Raw genomic sequence first — 21,196 nt, 5'->3', positions numbered from 1 at the left:
AAATTGAAAATGTTATAAAACAAAATGGGGTCAGCATTGATAGGTTTGTATGAGTTGTCAGCAGCCTTTGATACCATCGACCATCATATCCTAGTCTCTCGTTTATCAACGAGGATTGGTATCAAAGGCACTGCCCTAAAATGGTTCCAGTGTTATCTCGATGGCTGGTCAACACAAGTAGACATTGCAGGGGAATTGTCTGCGCCTATCATTTCCAAGTTTGGTCTGCCACAAGGTTCTGTAGTAGGTCCTGTTGGTTTTACAATTTACACCCTCCCGGTTAGTGATATTACTCAGCATCATAATGTGTCATACCATGTATATGCGGATGATATACAGTTATATGTTTCATTTGATCCCAAAATACGTGGTGAATTAGATTGTGCATTGTTGTCACTGCAAAACTGCATCTGTGATATAAAGAATTGGATGTCCATTAACAAGTTGAAATTGAACGACAGTAAGACAGAGTTTTTTATTGCTGCTTCACCACACAATTTCAGAAAATTGCCAGACATAACTCTCACCATAGGAAATATTTCCGTAAAACCTACAGACACAATTAAAAACTTGGGCGCATTCTTTGATGTTCATATGAGTATGAATTCACATATTAACAATGTTAGTAGAACGGTCACTTTTCACTTAAGGAACATATCACGAATTCGTAGATATATTGATCAATCAACTTGTCATCATGCTGTAAGGTCTTTAATTCTCTCTAGACTTGATTATTGTAATGGACTTCTTTCCTCTCTTCCAAAGTTACATGTAAACCGTCTCCAGCGCCTACAAAACTGGGCAGCACGTCTTGGCCCGAATTCACAAAGCAAGGTTTGAGCTCAGACCAAGGTTTGACCTCAAACCTCCTTTTGTTTCGCCAAACCTCCTTTTGTTATTTACAAACCTGGTTTGTAAATAACAAAGGGAGGTTTGGCGAAACAAAAGGAGGTTTGAGCTCAAACCTTGGTCTGAGCTCAAACCTTGCTTTGTGAATTCGGGCCCTTGTGTTTGAGGTCGGTAGAAGTCATTCAGCTCAACCATTAATTAATTCCCTTCACTGGCTTCCAATTCAACAGCGAATCATTTTTAAGTTACTCTTATATGTCTATAAATCATTGCACCACCTAGCTCCTAATTACCTGTCTAATTGTTTAACTTTATATACACCAAGCAGAAATCTCAGATCTTCAAATGATAACCTCCGTCTAAATTATCCAATTACACGTGTCCAAGCCGGGGATAGGACTTTCACGGTAGCAGCATCCAAAGGGTGGAATAATCTCCCCATGTCCATCAGACAATCTGCCTCTATCGATATTTTTGAAGAAGGCTCTGAAAACTCATCTCTTTACATGAATTCTCCTCTATGTTTAATTATTTAATTTAATCAATTGAATTTAATATTTTATATGGAATATCTAATTGTAGCCTTTAATTACTACATGTAGTAAAGACCAATAATATTATTTGATGTTAGCGCTCTGAGCCTTAAGGGAATGGCGCCCTAAATGTTCATTGTATTGTATTGTATTGTATGAGTGCGTGTTGCTTTTTCTTCGGGACTAATTCGTTGCCTGAAGTGGAGACCGGTGATCGATTTAAGAGCAGCTCTTACTAAATGAACAGGAAAAAATTCTTAACCGCTTGAATCTGAACTGTTATGGTTTGATAATCATGAATACTATTAATTATTAGTTATACGTTATTTCATTAGTTAGTTAATCTAAATTTTTTAAAAATACATCTGTAGTTGTTGCCTTGTATCACGGGTAACATTGATGATAACAGCAATAATGATGTAATTGATTTTAAAATTTCACAACGAGGGAAGGAGTGCTGCCCCCTCAAATAACTTAATACGCAACCTCGCACCCCCCCCCCCCCCCTCCTCGCTGCCCCCTCACTCAGAGGCAAAGGCCGTCTAGTAGAATACCCCTAGTATTCTAATACTCATTTCTTGCTTTTTGTTTGCTTGCTTTTTTGTTTCACCATACATCCAAAAGGATGTGTACATGTGTTTTATTGATTATTCAAAGGCTTTTGATAAAGTAAAACATTTAGAACTTTTTGAAGAGATGAAAAAGCTTGATATAATTTATATAGGAGAGATCTAAGACTGCTACAAAGCCTATATTGGAATCAGTTTGCATACACCAGGGTAGAAGGAGAGTGTAGTGAATATATTAACATCAGACGGGGAGTCAGACAGGGTTGTGTTATGTCGCCGGACCTGTTCAATATGTATAGTGAAATCATTTTAAGAGAATTGGTAGATGAAAATGGGATACAAGTGGGTGGCCATTCAATCACAAATATTAGATATGCTGATGACACTGTTTTATTTTCTGAATCAGAGAAAGATCTCCAGAGACTCCTGAATGTAGTTGTAAAAGAAAGTGACAGAATGGGACTAGAGATCAACTATACCAAGACCAAGTGCCTGGTGGTCTCTAAGAAGAGCAGTCCAAAATGTAACTTGAAATTGAAAGAACAGATTATTAAACAAGTCTCCTCATTTAACTACCTCGGCAGCATGATCACCGAGGATGCCAGATGTGAGACAGAGATCAAGAGAAGGATAGCTCTCGCTAAATCTGCATTTTCAAAGCTAGGCAAAATTCTGATAAATCGAACAATGAGTATGAGGACCAGAATAAGAGTATCGAATTGCATCTACCCAATACTTATGTATGGTAGTGAAACGTGGACTTTAGCCTCTGATACTAACAAGCGTTTGGAAAGTTGCGAAATGTGATTTTTAAGAAGAATGATGAAAATCCCCTGGACTGACAAAGTTAGTAATGAGGAAGTTCTTACACGAGCTGGAGTGCAAAGGAAAATGATACGTGAGATGTTGATTAGGCAGTTGAAGTTCATGGGTCACATTACACGACGTAAAGAAGGCCTAGAGAATCTTGCTTTGACAGGGAAAATTGTGGGAAGAAGGAGTAGGGGAAGAAGGAGGATACTTTGGATGGACAGTCTGCAGAAATTGTTGGAAGAGAGAGGAGTGAAAGAACTGGGAGTGGTACTAATACAGAAGGCTAGGAACCGAGGGTTGTGGAACAGCATGATCGCCAAAGTCAAACGATATGGCACTTAAAGAGAGAGAGAGAGAGAGAGAGAGAGAGAGATACATCCATTAATTCCTGCTCCTTTCTATCTTGTTCTTAATCAGTATCCTGAACATTTCATAATGACATTTTCTTAAAGAGCGAATTCATACAAAAAAGGGGTTTCCCCTGTGGCAAACCCGGATCAGTTAGCCTTTACACACGGGGGTTTTAAAGCTGGATTCGTTTGCGTGTGCACCAGTCGCATACAGTGCAAGTTATAAGATCCTGGGTTAGCGCCTATTGCGGCTTATCTGGACAGGTGTACGAAGGCGGTGATTTCGGAAGAACTTTGAACATCCTTATAACTCTGTTGACATTTGTTACCATAAATGGTGAAATAATCACGGCGACAACAATAGGGCGTTTTTTCTTAGTCAGGGTTAGCTACAGGAGTACGAAACACAATGACGACACACAAGCACTACTGAAATTGAAAAGAGTCCCCTACTATTGTGAAACTAATTTTGAAGTGCACTGGAGCCTGCGATGAGTAAGTTCTCCCAATCATTTGTGTGCTGTGTATTTTATTGTGATGATGAATATATTGCGTGCGGAATGCATTCGCAGACAACTAAACAGTGGCTGACGAATGTACATTTGCTTTCCAGTGAACGTTGTATTTAGCAAATAAACGGAAGTGGTAGGATTTTATTGTTAGGACAGTTTTATATATGGACTCTGTACATGAACATCCTTGATTAAAGTTGGTTTCAAGAAGAGCAAGAATGGATGCTACGCTAAGTCTAGGAAGTGAGTAGTTTTGAAAGTATTATAATGCTAATAGTTGATCTCTTATTCTATATATATGTAACTCATTGACAACTTGTTGCAAATATGTTTATGTGTAATTGCTGTTTTTTATTTTGTGGGGGAAATGAATGCATTCATTAAAGTTTGATGATTGTTAAAGATGATTACCTTGAGACTGAGCCCTGCATGAGGATGGTGGCCGGCAGCAGGGTACTATAGTTTGATAAGTCCATGAATGCTGGCAGTATTTACCAGGTATACTCCACTCCTAGTGCATGGACCAACATGTATGGTGTACAAGGTTATCCAGAAAAACATGGAAATTCCATTAATTGTAAATGTATTATGGTGAATTTCACAACTACTGTAAGAACAATGACATTTCTTCATTAATACTTCTTGATGTCCTCTCTCTGTATAATTATTACATTTATAATAAAAACATGATACAGCTCTGTGTTTAAAAGGCTGACTGAAATGTAGCTGAATTTTTTGACCAAACTGTGTACTGAAATAAAATCAAATCAAAATAGATTTTTCAAACCTCTTGCTCAATACTGGTATATTTGTGATATGTGCTGTGCAGGAGGTGAGTTGGCTCAGTCGGTAAAGCATCTGCCTGTCGTATCAATGATCTCGGCTTCGTATCTCACCCAGGCGGATGACTGAAGTCTGCGTTGTGTGTTAACGTGCCCCTTCCCTTGTTTCTTAGATGCAGGCTTAAGTGGAAAGCACTCCGTCCCTCAGATAGGACGTTAAATGGAGGCCCCGTGTACAGGAGAGTCACCACCCTTGCACGTTAAGAACTCACTGCACTATTCGTATAAGAGTGGGGGGAACCCCGGTATAGTGGTCCACCTGCACACCCCAATATTAGGTGGGAGTATATACGGCATCTGCAAGAATCTTCAGTATTGAAGGAGACAGATTATCTTGAAGAAGAAGAAAAGAATATGTTATTACATCACATGTCATTCTTTAATTGCATAGATCTGCCGGGCTCACGATCAATTGGGCAAAAAGAATTTCCATTTCGGTTTAATAAAATTTGGAGTGGACTATTAGGCATTTAATATTTATTTATTAACAGGCCCTACATGTACATATTTATTTACATGCATACCATCTGGCAACAGGGGGCTTGAGGGTATACAATATAAATTTACCTGGGCTGATTTAATATTTTATTGTCAATAAAATTGCGAGGTACGTAGAACATATATATTCAGATGTTGATCTTTATAAGGCCTATTTAAAAGGCACAAAGTTCAAGAGCTGGTATATTTAATCATGATAAGTCTACTTCTTGTACTTGCATGTGAAACTGAAACTAACCATTTGTCAAAACTGACCAGGATAAATGCATCCAAATTGTATTTGTGGCATCCCGGAAATAAATTTATTGAGATTCAGTCAGGAAATGCTACACTTTTAGATTTTGGCTGTTAAGAGGCTAAAGGGCTTTAACTCTGTGCAAAGTATATCATGAATAATGCCCTTCTAATACCAAACAGACAATTATGTACTTGAAAGAAACACATTTTAATTGAACAATTCTAGGCCATATATATTTACACATGATGTACGTGTACATTGTAGGCCACACATACTCTGGGTGTTGTTTTATCCTAGAGAATATCCGAATGTGCAATCATAATGGCCAAGCTTTCAAGGTCGCTGGTTCCAATCAATTTTGTGCTAAACAATGGCTTGGTGATCATGACCACACCAGTGCCAAACACTGAATTTGCCTAGCTGCTCCAGGCCGTTGCTTGAATGATTTTGCTGTGAACCTTATGCACAGGCTCTGTTGCTTAGAACCAGTAACCTGGATGATGAGCGAAAATGACTTCAGCCCTTCCGTACTCAATCTACATGTATAGGGTTGGTACTTAGGTTTGTATTTGGTCCAGGTTGGAAAGTTGGTATTTGCTTTGTGAATTTGCTCATAAATTGACCACACAGCTATTTTACAGAAGCATGTATTGTATGTACAATCGTGTACATGTGCACATTTAAGGCTGGTGCTAATAGTAATTACATGTAATTATAATTGTGATCTACATTTTAAGTCAGCCGGAGGAATGTATAGGTCAATAATGATATCTATTTCTTGACATCCTGTTACAAAATGTTTACCGGGTATCCGAAACGGAGATGCTACAAGTGTATATATTTATATGGAAATCTGAACAAAATTATTCAGGTACTGGTAGTCAAAGGGTAGAAAAAGTTGATTAAGCTTTCTGTATTATTCCTTTACAATAAGAAGAATGTAAATTCTCCATTTTGTACTGTATTTTTAAAGGACCTGGCATAAAATAACTAGGTATACACATGGTATTACTGGCACATACGTGTAAATGTATAGCACTAATGGTAATTTTGATGGAGAATTGAAAACTTTAGTAAAATTGAGTGAAATATCTTCTTTAAAACCATGACTCCTAGTAATTATGATTAGACCCCCTTTTGTTATACCGGTAATCTCTATTTTGTACAACATATGATATATATGAGTTTGAATGTATTATATCAATGTAAGTATTAACAAATTTACAATGATTTAAGGCAAATGAGAATTTGCATGCATTGGCCCGATAATGAATTATTAACGATTCTTGAGGATTTCATATGGGCCGTTAAATAGGACTAAGTGGTTTCAGTTCAGCATAGCTTATGATGTGCCATCCTAATTTATAGGACTCAAAGATGTACATGTAAGTTATACCTCTCTCTTTGTACACCATGCTCATACCCATGGAATTTATAACTTGTAACATGTTCTTTGGGAGTTTAACTACATGTTTATGTATACATATTGTTATAGGGATCCGGATGAATGATTTTGTTGATAGGCTTTTGATGTTCCTTTTAATTATTGACCTAAATTCAACAAAGTGTTTTAAATGGAAGAACAGTAGTGACATACCAGATAGCGATTTATAAAATATAAAAAGTGTGTTTATACTGGAAGGATTGTGACGTAATGCCTGGCTACACATTAACTCTTTTGAACAGGGGTTAGGATTTGAATTTTTAGAGTCTGTATTCTTGAGCACTATGTTACAATTTTGAAATTTTTGGGGTCAGACTCCAGAGACCTCAGACTTAGATTTGTTGTACCCATGTGTCTTGGGTGCATTGTTAGTATTATTGTCGAGCCCTGCATAATAATGTACATGACTTTCAGAAGCTACAAAAATGTATGATGTTTATTTTGACTCAGTTCCTCTTTATGTTTATCCAGCCCTCCCGACACCTTGGTATTTACTTCTAATTGTATTCTATAAGTAGAGAGAGCACTATTTCTATTTAAAAAATCATATTAAATTGTCAATACATTAATTTAAAATGTAAAGTACAAAGAGATGTCAATGAAAATTATGATGAAGGAAGTGGTTTTGGAGAATTATTTTGTTTGTTCCTTATTTTCCACATCTGTTGAAGGCAACATAAAACTCTCTGCAGCCATTTACAAACTCTTTATTTTCACTGTTTATTCAGCTATTGTAAGCTTTTCATATTCTTTTAGTGGTATGTGGTTATAAAGCCTCAGTTACTTTGTTATTGTTTATCCAATATTAGTTTTGTTTTTATGCTTCCATTCAGATATTTACAGCTCAAATGTGTGATTTTTTAGGTGGCATTTCATGCTAAACAGTACCATTAAGCCTCAGATAATTGTTTATCTTTAACCAACATTATTTTGTTATGACACTTCTATTTCAGATATTTACTTCCTGTCATTAGATTGAGCCAAACAACAGATGGAACAATAATTTCACCAAACTATGACGTCTGTTTCGGAGGTATAAAGTGCAATCATTAGCAGCATTCTACTTGGAAATTGTAAAGGAAAAGAGATCAAGATGAATGGTAAGTTTAGGGAAATTACGGTATGGATAGTCTTGCAACCGCAGACCTAAATATGACAGTGTTTGTGGTTTGAAAGGCTACACAGGGTCTATTCCATATGACTTCTCGATTCCATGTCCTTGATGGTTCGGACCTTATTTTTAACAAAAACAATTTTTTTGGTCATGAGAGTTTTATCTTGGAAGTTTGATGACCAATACCCGAGGTTTGGTAATTGCCATAAAGTCCAATGCCAGAGATGGGAAGTATGGAATATTAAATTATCTAGGAAAAATGGTGAAATAAAGTGGTAAGTTGATATGCAAATTGACTCCAAATATCATCTTACAACTCTATAAGTATCCTTCCCAAAATAAGACATGTCAAATACATTTTTAATCCGCTTGTAAAAGGTAATTTTTTAAAGTGTCCTTTTTGAGGGAGTTTACTCTTGTGCAATGTAAGCAGAAGGGAAGTCTGTCTATCAGACTAAAAAGTTAGGTCAAGCCACACCCCCTTATACCTTGTCACTGGAGGAGTGTCCAATTCCTGACAACGGGTGTCAGATTTCATCTTTACTTCTCATCCTCCCTGTCTCTCTCTCTCTCTCTCTCTCTCTTTCTCTTTCTCTCTCTCTCTCTCTCTCTCTCTCTCTCTCTCTCTCTCTCTTCCTCTGTCCCTCTGTCAATGTCTCTCACTGTTAGAGTAAGAATTCAGACTCATTTTATTATTTTCCACCATGAACCTTCCTTCTATACCATGGAATGGACCTACATCCATGATTTTACCCAAGCCCACCTCAGCTTGAACTCACATATCCCTGGTTTGACCAAAGTCAGAAAAGTTACACAACACACAAAGTTTTCTTATGAGTGACAAAGTGTTTGTGAGGTGAAACCCTAGAAAAATAAAGTAAAATTGCATCCTTCTCGTGATGAAAGACGCCCTCTCTCCCTGTGGCCAGAATCAAAAGAGTGTTACTCAGGAACTAGAACTATTTTGTAGATACACTGTACACTGCATAAAAGTATTTTATATAGATCTCTCCTACAACAAGTCTGTAGTGTTTTAATACATGCTTAAATATACAGGGATCATGTAAATTATCAGGAAAATTAAAGCACTGGCAAAAGTTGTCATGTTCCTTTGCCAGATTTCAGGCTTTCCTAGGGTACAAAATACATGTAGCTCATTGATGATGATTTTTAAGCCCTCTCATGAATTCTATCAGGCATCCATGTTTTATGTTTTATGTATGCAACTTAGTGTGATCAGAACTTACTTTGGACAGCCAAAAATGCATTTTAGGTGAACTTGTCATTTCCTGTCGTAACACAAAGACTAAAGAGGTCTGAAATGCGAGACTGTAAGAGATGATCCCAGGCTCAGAGTTGATAACCAGATTGAAAACACAGTCACACTCACTCTACATCAGCATCATCTCTCTCCTTCCTTCTCACTGTGAGCTGCACTTATGACTTGACTTTACAAGTAACTGCCATACCAAGGGGGCTATAGACTGGGAGATACCACCAGTGAGGAACCGTCTGCATTGCTGTATGGTTCTCAATGTGGCTTTGATGTCTTGTGATTATAGGTTGAGGAAATTTAAGGATAATTCACAATTTGTTCTTATGTTGTTGGTAAGTATATTGTCCCCTTTCTCCTCCTCATCCTCTTTCTCTTGCTCCAAGTACACTGTACATTGCATCTTTGTCACTATAGGCTAGCCAGTGTTGCAGTAGACCTAGGCCTAATTATTTGAGGTACATATCTCTGAGCTGAGATACTCTAATCAGGGAGGTGAGACTTTAAACTCACATGCCCTGCTCTAATCCTGTTAGTACAGGAATGGTGTAAGCATAGCATAAATCTGCTTTTTGTGTGGTTTTTTGTTGGTATTTTGGTCTACTGGTAGGTTTTATAAGATTTGGGGGGAAATTCAAGTTGTTTTGTCCCTTACTGTACATAAAGTATGCATGAACAACCCTGCACATACATGTATCTGACCACATCAAAGATTTGTTAGTACATGTATATCTGATCATTGTGTTAATATAATAGCCCTTCTAGAGTCAGAACAGACATAATATAAAATGAAATGTTGTCAATCAATTTATGTTCAGAGCTCTACAATACTTGGTAATGCATACGGGACACTATGCAGACTCAGTTAGACTGCAGCTCCGCAAATTCTCACATATTTATGTCAGTGTTATTCATGGCATATCTTCAGTCTTGAATGTGAAGTGCGAGAATATATACCCCAAATTTGCAATCTACTTCTGTGCAGAAAGGTTCACTTGAAACTGCAGGCAATGTTAGATTAAATTATGATAATATACACCATTAAAAAAAGGCAGATTTGGGTTCTAGAATATGGACCATGAAATTCAATTTGTCGATTTTCAAGACTTTTTTCTAGACTCAGCTGCAAAAGCAGTGGTCCAACATACCGTGTGAGTCAAAAAAAAGTTTACACCTAGAAAATTGCCAATTGTTTTAAAAATCATCTATGAACAGTAAATTTTTATACATCTTATGAAAGAGTGTTTTATCCCAAATCATTTGGTATCATTTTTGTGTGGTATGTGTTAACGCTTGGAAGAACAAGAGGCATTGTTTGCGAGAGTGCAAAAATCGACTTGCGCCAAAGTGATGCCTACTGCATTTATTATGTTCGGATTAGCGGAGTGAGAGAATGAATTGAATGTATCAAATGAAATGCATTGCATATGCTTTTTCCACAAGCAAAGTCACCACGCACACACACACATGCGCACAAATTGATTTTTTATATTTGATATGTGTGGCATGATTAATTTTGTTAGGGATGTTATTTGGATCTGCAAAAACCGATTAAACACCCAAATCCCAATTGTTATACGTATTTAAACATCACATAAGCTACTTTGGCGTGAGTCGATTTTTGCACTCTCGCAAACAATGCCGCCTTTTCATCCAAGCGTTAACACATACATGTACCACACAAAAATGATACTAAATGATTTGGGATAAAACACTTTTTCATAAGATATAAAATAATTTACTGTTCATACATGTAAATGATTTTTAAAATAATTAGCAATTTTCTAGGTGTAAACTTTTTTTTGACTCACACTGTACATATTTACATGTAGATGTAAACAACTTGAACAAAAGTACAAAAACTAAGAGGGGAAAACATACAGATTAAGAGAGATAAAACTAAACTAATCAACCTCTGCTGACTGTGACATCAAGCTACTGCACCAGAACTTCCACAAGTCTGAGGTGAACTTTGTACTGCTTTGCAATGGGTTAACCAACATTTCAACAATCATATTTTCTGAAGTGTCAATTCTCTAAATAAACTTGAAAATTAGAATTCTTACAACAGCTTGACATGCAGGTATATTCACACATGACATGCATGAAAGACCAAATACCTTGGAATTCCCTTTCACTCTCTCCAAGGTTCTCGACCAAAGCATTGATAATGGTTTCCTTCATCTGTATAAACTTCACTCTTTTCTCTTTTCTCTTTTTCAATGACAATGCAATCTAAAGACTGAACAGTGATTTATGTTTTTCAGAAGTACATCTACATGTACAAAGGTGGTCCATGTGTGACATTGAGGGCCCTTGAGAGTGATTATATACCAATTGAAATGGTTTTTATAGCCAGTTTTGAATAACAGTTGGTGGTTGTTAAACTGTTGAGCATATTGTAGCGGACACGATTTCGCCACCTTGGCTTGACACGGAATATTTGTCAGGATGCCCCGTGTCGGCCAGGCGCTCTCCGTCCGTTTGGACAAAGTATATGCCCGTAGCTTGATGGCTGGAGTTCTTTCACTGCTCACGTCACAGGGCGTATTAACAATCATGCATCCTTCGACTGCAATCGGTCACCTAAACGTCTCGTTCACAGCATCAATCAATTGAGCATCCTTCGAACAATCAATTTCCCTTGTCAACACTTGTCACAGGTTCTCGTCCCTTGGTTTCACTGCTACAAGAAATCAAACCAATCATGATGTGTAGGTTGAAAGTCTTTATTGCGATCCATTCAACAATCGGGTAAACTCAGTACAAGTACAGTGCAAACTATGTGAGACTTAGCTTAGGGCCTTAGGCCAGGCCAACTATCAGGCCAACTGTCAGGCCAACTGTCAGGCCAACTGTCAGGCCAACTGTCAGGCCAACTTTCAGGCCAACACAGGCCAACTATCAGGTCAACTATCAGGCCAACTATCAGGCCAACTATCAGGCCAACTATCAGGCCAACTATCAGGCCAACTATCAGGCCAACTATCAGGCCAACTATCAGGCCAACTATCAGGCCAACTATCAGGCCAACTTTCAGGCCAACTATCAGGCCAGCCTCGGTGAGGCTGGCCTGTATCGGATACAGTGCAGTGGAAAGCCCTAGATGCACAACCCTGCCCATCTTAAAAATTTCCCTATACATAACCGTATAAAAGAACAATTATGTCCTCGTTAGTAAAACAACACTTCAACACAACATTTCTGCTAATCCCATAAAATCTTCACATATAATCTTCAGTATAACCCCTTATTCCTGATTAGATCACTACTATACAAGTAATATCCCCAAAAGAAACATGATAATTGCACCAACATGATCAAAATATGTAATTTATGCTCATTTTCCTTCAGTTTGGTAATTGCTAAATCAACGATGCACCATATTGCTATAGCGCATGCTCGTACAACAGAAAATGCTTAACCTTCGTCCAATACTAAAACACTGATTTGTTACAATATCATTCACTGTTATTTGATCTAACCTAAATGGTGACTATTCATACAGTTTTCAGAATCAATTTCTACTAATAAAGGGTTAACATGGATAGGTACAGTAGTTTCAAACATGTAGGTCTGTCAGTTTTTAAATTGTTCCCCTTGCCCAAATGCATGTGTTTTCAATGTTTGATGAAAACAAAGTTTAAACAAACAACAATAAAAATGGATTACTAAACATTCCATATTTAGCACTATTAGCAAGCTTTTCATTTTTCATGGTCGAAGAACTTCAATAATGTAAAGGGAAGTAGGAAACCCAAATGTTCTGCTCATAGTTTTAAAAGAGTTAAATAGGTCAGCACGCAAGGCTGAAAAACAGTGGGAGGTCAGTCATGAAATTGATTGTTATGACTAGCGAGAAAGAAAATATGAATTCCACAATCACCATTGAAATGTTAAATCAGTGCCCTCCAGGAGAACTCCATTTATTTATAAGCATTTTCCCATTAGTTTACAGTTTACGCTTGTCCCAAGCATGTTCACACAGATAAGAGCAAGCTCACATTTATAGGAACAGTATGATGCATCAAAATAAAAATATATATTGGGGTGAACTTGAATCTTGAGGTCCATACTGTTACTATTGCAAAGCTTCTTTAATCTATATTATAGTATTTTTTAAATATTTGTTTTGGTCAAAACTTCCATAGCATTTTTTTGCAAAGTATGAAATGAATTCCAGCACTTAATGGGTTAAGAATACTGGTATGTAAAGTTGTTTTTATTTAATCATTTTTAAATTTTCTCTTATTATACCTTTATCAAGAGAGAAGAAGCATTTCCACTACCTTGGTAAATGGTGTGTTAATTAGGGCTATAGGGAATCTCTATCTCTAGGAGTTTTCACCCAAGTGTAAAGTGCTTTTGAAATGGGGATTCTCTCTCTCTCTCTATGGGCGCGTTCATGCTTGATTTTGACGGCCAGAATCAGGCATCTGTTACGCGTTTAGTTTAAAATACGCTTGCGTTCATGCTCACTTTTGTAGAATCGACCGAAAAACGGCGATCACGATCGCCGATCGTAAACTCACAAAAAGATGCGTTTACAATTTGTAAACGCGTTTAAATGGGGTCAACGCACTGACCTCTAGTGGGTCTACGTAGCATGCGCACACAGGTTTGCGAATCCAGCTGAAGGCCACCTAAGGAGAATTGCCTGGAGAAGTAAGCATGAACACTACATCGTGGAACTGCGATCACGATGAGCGTTTACGATGAGCGTTTCAGATCGCTCATTCTGCCTTCAAAATTTAAGCATGAACGCAGCCTATATATATAATAGCTATGTTTCCACTAGCTATGCCAGTGCATTGAGATAAATGTTTTGCTTTTTTTTCGCTAGCAGAGGACATATCTCTCAGGAAGAGGGGAAGGGGGCTTAAAAAAAAGAACTACACTTTGCAATACTTACGGTCCAGCTGGGACAGAAGCGTGTTAGCGTGTAGTGTATTTGTATATTTTTCAGATGTACATTGTAATTGTAACATTTTTTGTGAGGGACAGATCAATAATTTTAAGTTTGGATGTACCGGTATGGCCGCGTCTCAATATTTTTCACAGCTCACTAAACTTAGAATAAGATTTAAAATCTTCATGAGAATAAGATCAGTATACTTGTAGTGTATACTGCATTCTATGAAAATTTAGGCCTGAGTTTAGGATAGTGAGAACACAGCAAAAGTGATGATGTGTAGAGCCTTGTGGGAATTGTCCCATATTGTCTGGGACCTTAAAGACATAAACAAGATTTCATGTTTTTCAACCTGCTACTTCCGCTCACATTCCATGAGTCATGTGAAAGCATTTTGTTGTTATGACTGAATACCTTCAGGCATTAACAGATTTAGCCAATAGAGTACCGAAGCTGTGACGTCATAAAAATCTATTTTTAGAATTTCCTAATTTTTTCTTCATTTTCTGAAAGAGCATCAAAAATAATGTCCAGTTATGTCCAAGAAACTACAGTGTTATTTGCTCTGGCTCGTAATGGTTCGGAGCCAGGGCAGATAACACTGAGTTCCCATAGGAAATATATTTATTCAGATGGTCATATCTCAGCCAATAACTAACACATTCAATTGATTTTTTCGAAATTTGGAAATTTAATATTTTTATGCTCTTTCGGAAAATGAAGAAAAATTTAAGAAATTCTAAAAATAGATTTTTGATGATGCCACAGTCACACTTCACCACGCTATGCGTGATCATGTTCAGTTCGGTGGAAAAACAGAAAATTGGAAAATATCATTCTCCTTGTTTCAAGGAGGGAGGGGGGTATTCTCCATCAACTCCAGGACAAAATAAGTGGACTTTCTTTGTTTTTGTCTTCTAATTCTATTTTGTTGAACTAAAATGTAATCAAATATCTTAGGGGGGGCATTTGCCCTCTACCCCGCCCCTCCCTTCATTTCAAATCCTTTAGCTCCCCCACATCTATTGATATATGTTAATAGTTGTTAATTCTAATGAACCATGATAATAAACAAACTTTATTGAATTCACATACACCCCCTGTATCAGCGTTCAAACCAGTGGAACATATTGGTGGCATTACACCATTCTCCATTTAATTATAGAAAACTGTGTTTGTTTAAGAAGCTTCATATTTACGACACCATAATGATAACAACACATGTTACTGTATAACCACTGTTAAGCAGGGGTATCGTGTATCTGTACATGAGAGAATGGTTTTCTTTGTTTAGGGTATATTTGTTGTTTGAGGTTGTACACTCTGAGTCTTTGCATTCTTTTAATGATTGCATGATTATGTATGGTAAATGTGCCTATTCAGGAAACTACATGAACCAGTTTTGCAAGGCCACCTGACCTACATGTAGAGGTCTATTTAGGCCAATGAAAATGAACAAGAGCCATGCTAGCTGATACATGTTGTAGTTTGGGGGATTTTGAAAATTTGTGAAAATTTATGAAAAGTGTTGGGTCCTATACCTAACAATTTCAGATTGTTCATCTGGAGATATGTCTGCTCTTTACAATTTGTAAATTGTAAAGATTGTATCAATGTGTGCAACTTGAGTTTGTTTTGTTCAAATTTTATAGTGAATGTGCAGACCAAACAATGTGAAGTCTAATAGATGCACATATTTCTTCAGTATTATAATAAAGGACATTTATTTTGTGGTTTAAAAACCAACTTTAATCCATCTTCTGAATGTCTTAGTACTTAAGCTTGAATTAGGCCCCTGTAGCTAACACAGATTTACTGGAGGGTATGAAGCATGAAATTGAAAATGAAATTGATTCATTTACTGGCTGCATATAATTTATTACCCCTGGTCTGGTGTCCGTATATATGCACCCTACCAAGATCAAAACTTATTGAACAAGTTCCCCAGGGTTTCAAAAACCTAAGAATATCCTCTCATGTAATGAACCTGTTCCATAATGCATTTGATGACCTGCTGTGAGTGAAATGTCAGAAACAGTAGCTAGGTTCACATAAAAGTCCATAAACTTTAAGTTTAGCTCGTGGCTTCAAATTCGATAATTGTAGTTAAGGACCATGCACTCTTGGTTTCAAAACGTTAAGTTTACCGTACTTGAAGTTAGTAGCCTAATTAAACCACAAGCAATGTTGTGGTTAATACAATTACTATGAGCATCCAGCTGGAATCCTAACTCCAATTAGCTACCGTATATGTGCTGTGTGGATGCACTTGACTTCAATGTTTCGCAAGCCTGTAATTATGATTGCTTGCCCAGCTCTCAGTTTAAAGTTTTGAACCGTTGTTTGAAAACTTGTGAATCCTGGGCAGCATTTCATGAGATGGTCATATAAGTATACAAGTATACAAGTTCGTCGACAACCCATTGAAATGCATGCACTAGTTTTAGCACGTATTTCTATAGGATTTCTGTAAACTTGTACTTAAGACGGATTAGTGAAACGATGCCCTGGACGTTAGTAGGTTATATGCTACCAAAATCAAGGTTTAACACTGGATGGCCCCATATGAACATGCCTTTAAAGTCCTTCAATGCTTGAAATATGTTTGTAAACATGGAGCAAGGAGGTACATGTAGCATGTAAAGTAGAAAAGAAAACAACCTTCAAAGACTTGATCTAGCTCTTGACTTTCTCTTTGCAGTCATGTACTGTAATAACATTGTAAATACAATTTGATGTTGTATTTATGACTTGTTTGGCTACCTGAGCCTTGTCTTGGAGATGCTGGCATGATCTGCTCTGCTTAAAATATATTTTGTCTGGAAATCTGAAGTGCTAGACAGTCATTCATTAAATTTTGCCTACCTGTACATTTGAACCACCCAGGCACTAACTAAAAGTGCCCTTCACCCCCACCACCACCACCCCACCCCCCCCCCCCCCCCAAAAAAAAAAAAACACCCCCATTAACAGCAAGATGTGTATCTGCTAAAATGGTCATGATATTCAAATCAACAGATTGTGTATCTTCTGAAACTTTAAAAGATACCGGTAATCCTTCCCAAGAAACATGTTTGACATGCAAGTACATATAGGGTTCCTGTTTATTTTTTGATACATTTTTTTTAGTCAGGTGGGTCTCATCACATGACTTGATGGAGTAGAGTATTGATGGCTCAGACATCCAAGGGAAGTGGTGTTAGCCTACTTCTACATGTATGTGAACTTGTTCCTGGTTGTGTGCTAAGCCATGGACCTATGCCTGGCTAAACACTCTTAACAAGTTATCACCACAAACATTTCTGCTCCATTATACTGTATCTAGATTAATTACTGATTAATTACTAAACGGGATCCAAAACCTGAGCATGGATCTGGTAGACAATAGGCTTGTCCTCATCAGCTCCAGATTGCCAAATAGCCTGCTATATATCTGATTTGCGTAATATCCTGAAAATACAAATCGCGTCTTCATCAGCTCGAGACTTGACCTGGAAACTTATAACTCAAGCTCAAAAAATTAGCTCAAGAAAATTTGCTCAGTGTTTGTGCATAGTGCAAGTCTTCTGCCAAATAAAGGGATATTTTACAAACTAGCCCAAGATATCTTGGGATGATTATCTCAACCAAATATCCCTGCTAATTGCAACTTCGATCTGATGAAGACGCAAATTAACTGGATAATTTGTTATCGGGATAGTTCAAATAGCAGGATATTTTTGGCAATCTCAAGCTAATGAAGACAAGCTAATGAAGACAAGCTAATGAAGACAGACCTACATGTACATGTAATACAGGAAATGACATTTAATGAATCTCAAGGTAAAGTCAGGCCACATGCACAAATTACACATGTAGAATCTATGATTTATCAAGAAAATGAAGAATAAAAGTTCAGTCAAGGAGTCTTCCAGACTTCTCAGAAAGACCATTCCACTTGGAATTGGAAACTAGGCCACGGATAGCTTTGTAATTTATGAACCTATTTCGTGCTTCACACTCAATTTGGAGAATACAACTTGAACTTGGAGAATATGTATACAATGATTATAGTTTGTCAATGACCAGTGAAACAATTCAAAAATTCAGCTGTTATTTGAGATAAGTTGGTCAAGTTTTATGAAGAGGTCAAGGCACTGGCCTTGTTCACACTGGTTACTGGGCCTGTTTACACTCTGCTACACTTCTGGGAAATTATAGTATAAAGCTTCGTGTACATTTTCTTTGGGAAATAGATACTCTTGTCACACAAGCTTTTACTGTTGTTCCATTTAATTTCAGTGTTGTGATTCAATTGCGGTATAATTTTGAATTAAAACTTTTGCTAATCTTGACCATTCACAAACTGTGCAAAAGGTTCATTTACACCACTATCAGGGTGGAATCATTAATTATTGTATTCTTCTACTGTAAATGTTTCAATTTTTACTGACAAGATTGTGGTATCAATGAGTATGCATTTGGCATGTCTCAGATGCACTCAATACATGTACACCCACAAGATGTTTTTTTCATTCTAGAAAAAGGCAGAAATATCTTACAAATATAGTTAAATGATAATAACTGAAAAGGGATTCACATTTTATTGTACTAAAAGAATTTATGTTGATGAAAATGATTTTTTTAATACTAAGATTTTAAAAATTTCATAGTGAATTGACCTTACAGTATGAGTATATAAGTTACCTGTCTGGCTATGCGAAGGTCATTAGAGGTCAAGTACTGAGACTACTGACATGCTTGTGCCTCGTAATGAACATGTTAAGATGTCAATTGATTTATCTATGATTGTCTGCAAAGGATAGGCACAATGGGGGAAGTAGACCTAAGATAGTGAGTTGCAAACTGCAAAGTAGTACTTTTTGCCACCATTCGTTCATTTACACAGCTAAAACACCATTTTGAAAAATCATTATCTTTTTGGACTGCCATTTACATTTACACTAGCATCAAAAACAGATCTGTATTATTTCATCAATATTCAACTTCAAACACATTTGTTTTGAAAGTCCTTGCAGAAATGTGTCTTAAATGACATCCTCTTTCACATTATGTACAATTTAAGTGAAATTTTGGGGCTCCCAACACTTTATATGGGCTTTAACACGGTAAAGATCTGTGAAATTTGGGCAGGCGTTAATAACAACAAAAAACATTCCGGAGGTGGTTTTTATTGATTTTGGTTTTTTGTGGTGTTCGCAGGTTATTCCGTTAACCTGTTATTAAAGAATGAACTACATTACTTGTTGCTATTTCAGGTAATAGTCTTGTGCAAATTTTCAGGTTGTCCAGAACCACCTTCTTGGTATGCATAAAATTTGAATATGTTAGTTAAACTGGTCTATTCCTATAATATGGCTCTTTTATGTTGCTACAGTATTTAGTATTTTAGAGTTCTTCATACTGCAGTCTGATTATAATTCTCACTACTTTTTAATTAAAATTAACATGAACTTGTCATGTTGCTATTTATTAAAGAAATATTATAGGGCTAAAGTCTTGAAGGTTTACTGGTTATAAACAACAGAGCCTGCACATGAGGTTCACATGAAATCATTGCAAGCAACAGGCTGGAGCAGGGCAAATTCATTGTTTGGCGCTGGTATAATCACCATGCCATTGTTTAGCACAAACTTATTCGTAACCAGCAACCTTGACAACTTAGCCAGTATGACATCACACTTCTGACGTCTCTACTCTTTTGTCCAAAATCCTTTGCCTAGTTTAGTTCCTATTATTCCTTGTTATTCTAGTTCACCCTGACTATGGTAAGGTTTTCTTGTATATGGAGTTGAATTCTTTCTCCCACACATCTTCTGGTATATCACCTGAGTAGGATTGGAATGATGGGCTGAGCCTTTGACCTTTGACTTGACCTGCTGGGTCATTTGTCATTTCACTCAGGGATTAGGGGAGTGTTGTCATTTGGAAAGGTTGTGAAGACAGAAAATTGTGATGAAAATACTGTCTACTGACTATCTAGCCTACAGAGTAGATGAAACTTATTCTGTATAATGGATGTTTCATTGTTTTAGCTTGGCAGTTCTCATGTTACATCCCTAACTGAGCATGGTAGAACATACATTTGTCCAAATGTCCAAACCTGTTATTCCTACAGTACATGTATATGTACATTTTTTCATTTTGGCACATTTTTATTACTTTGATTGAATTGATCTAATTTTAATTTTATCCCAACTAAATCTATCCTCCGATAGTCGTGGCTACATTTCAATCATTCAGATTATATGTTTCATGAATCATTCAATCTATTTTCATAATGTTTGCAAGGTCAGCCATGTAACCTCAAATATGCTCTGCAAACCTATTTTCCTTTTGGGCATATTTACAAATCCAATTTCAAAATGAACTTTGAACAGTTCTGGCTCTAATTAATCATGTATGATGTGGACAATCTGATGTTTGTAGAAAACATGATTGTCTACATGCATGCACTATTGGACTCATTGCATTTTGTTAGCTGAAGGTTTTTAATCTAACTCATTGGCACAAATCTTTTAAAAGAACTTTGATACGTACATGTAGCACTGGCATTTGCATTCAATTATTGCAAATGTTTATATATCCTCAAATATAAGTGACATGACTTTTTGTGTTTTATTTTGTGACGGGGGAAAGGGGGTGGGGCTTTTTATGAGTTATAATGACAAAGTACACAAGCTTTGCATTGTTCTGTAATACATTTAGATAATTATTGCCATGCAATATACTACCCAAACATAAGGAAGTGAAATAGATATTTTTGACAAGTTTTGTACAGGTTTGTTCCTGCTTTGGTTTCATTTACTTTCATGACCTTTAAAGTTCAGTATGGGTGAGGTACGCACTGTTTTCATGCCTTGTTGCTTAGGTAAATTCCTCACATAACTCATTCAATCGGATTTAATTGCTTTAATTGATATGTGGTTCAAGTCGTGTAATAATACCTCTCTGTATATCTCTTAAAGGGGCAAAAAAATACAAGTGAAAAATGGACATGGTTTAGGGCAAGTAGCCTAAGATAGAAAATCAAATAAAGCCTCAGGAAACAAAGAGGATTTACCATAAAGGAGAATGTTTGTGAATGGATGATGAAACGGAGAATCATTGAATGTGATAGTCTGACTAAAATCAACCATTTAGGATAACAATTTTTTAAAATTAAATCCTTGATGATACAAAAAGAACTAGCAATGCATGTAGCTACATGCCAAACCAAATCTGCTCTAATTATACTGATATTTACTTC

The 21,196-nt window shown here is 36.7% G+C and overlaps 1 protein-coding gene across 1 annotated transcript in view; it reads left to right on the top strand.

Annotated features, from left to right (window-relative positions):
- The first annotated feature begins 3,617 nt into the window (after positions 1 to 3,617).
- The window catches only part of LOC100889787 (titin homolog), a 30,306-nt gene continuing 12,727 nt past the window's right edge, over positions 3,618 to 21,196 (top strand). The window contains exons 1-2 of the mRNA XM_030974320.1: positions 3,618 to 3,869; positions 7,602 to 7,748. Of these exons, the coding sequence (XP_030830180.1) occupies positions 7,742 to 7,748 (7 nt within the window). The 5' untranslated portion in view covers positions 3,618 to 3,869; positions 7,602 to 7,741. The remainder of the gene's footprint in view (positions 3,870 to 7,601; positions 7,749 to 21,196) is intronic.

This window comes from Strongylocentrotus purpuratus, unplaced genomic scaffold (genome assembly GCF_000002235.5).
Source record: "Strongylocentrotus purpuratus isolate Spur 01 unplaced genomic scaffold, Spur_5.0 spur5_scaffold_7, whole genome shotgun sequence".
NCBI lineage: Eukaryota > Metazoa > Echinodermata > Echinoidea > Camarodonta > Strongylocentrotidae > Strongylocentrotus > Strongylocentrotus purpuratus.
This window is presented reverse-complemented; position numbering and strand designations above follow the sequence as displayed.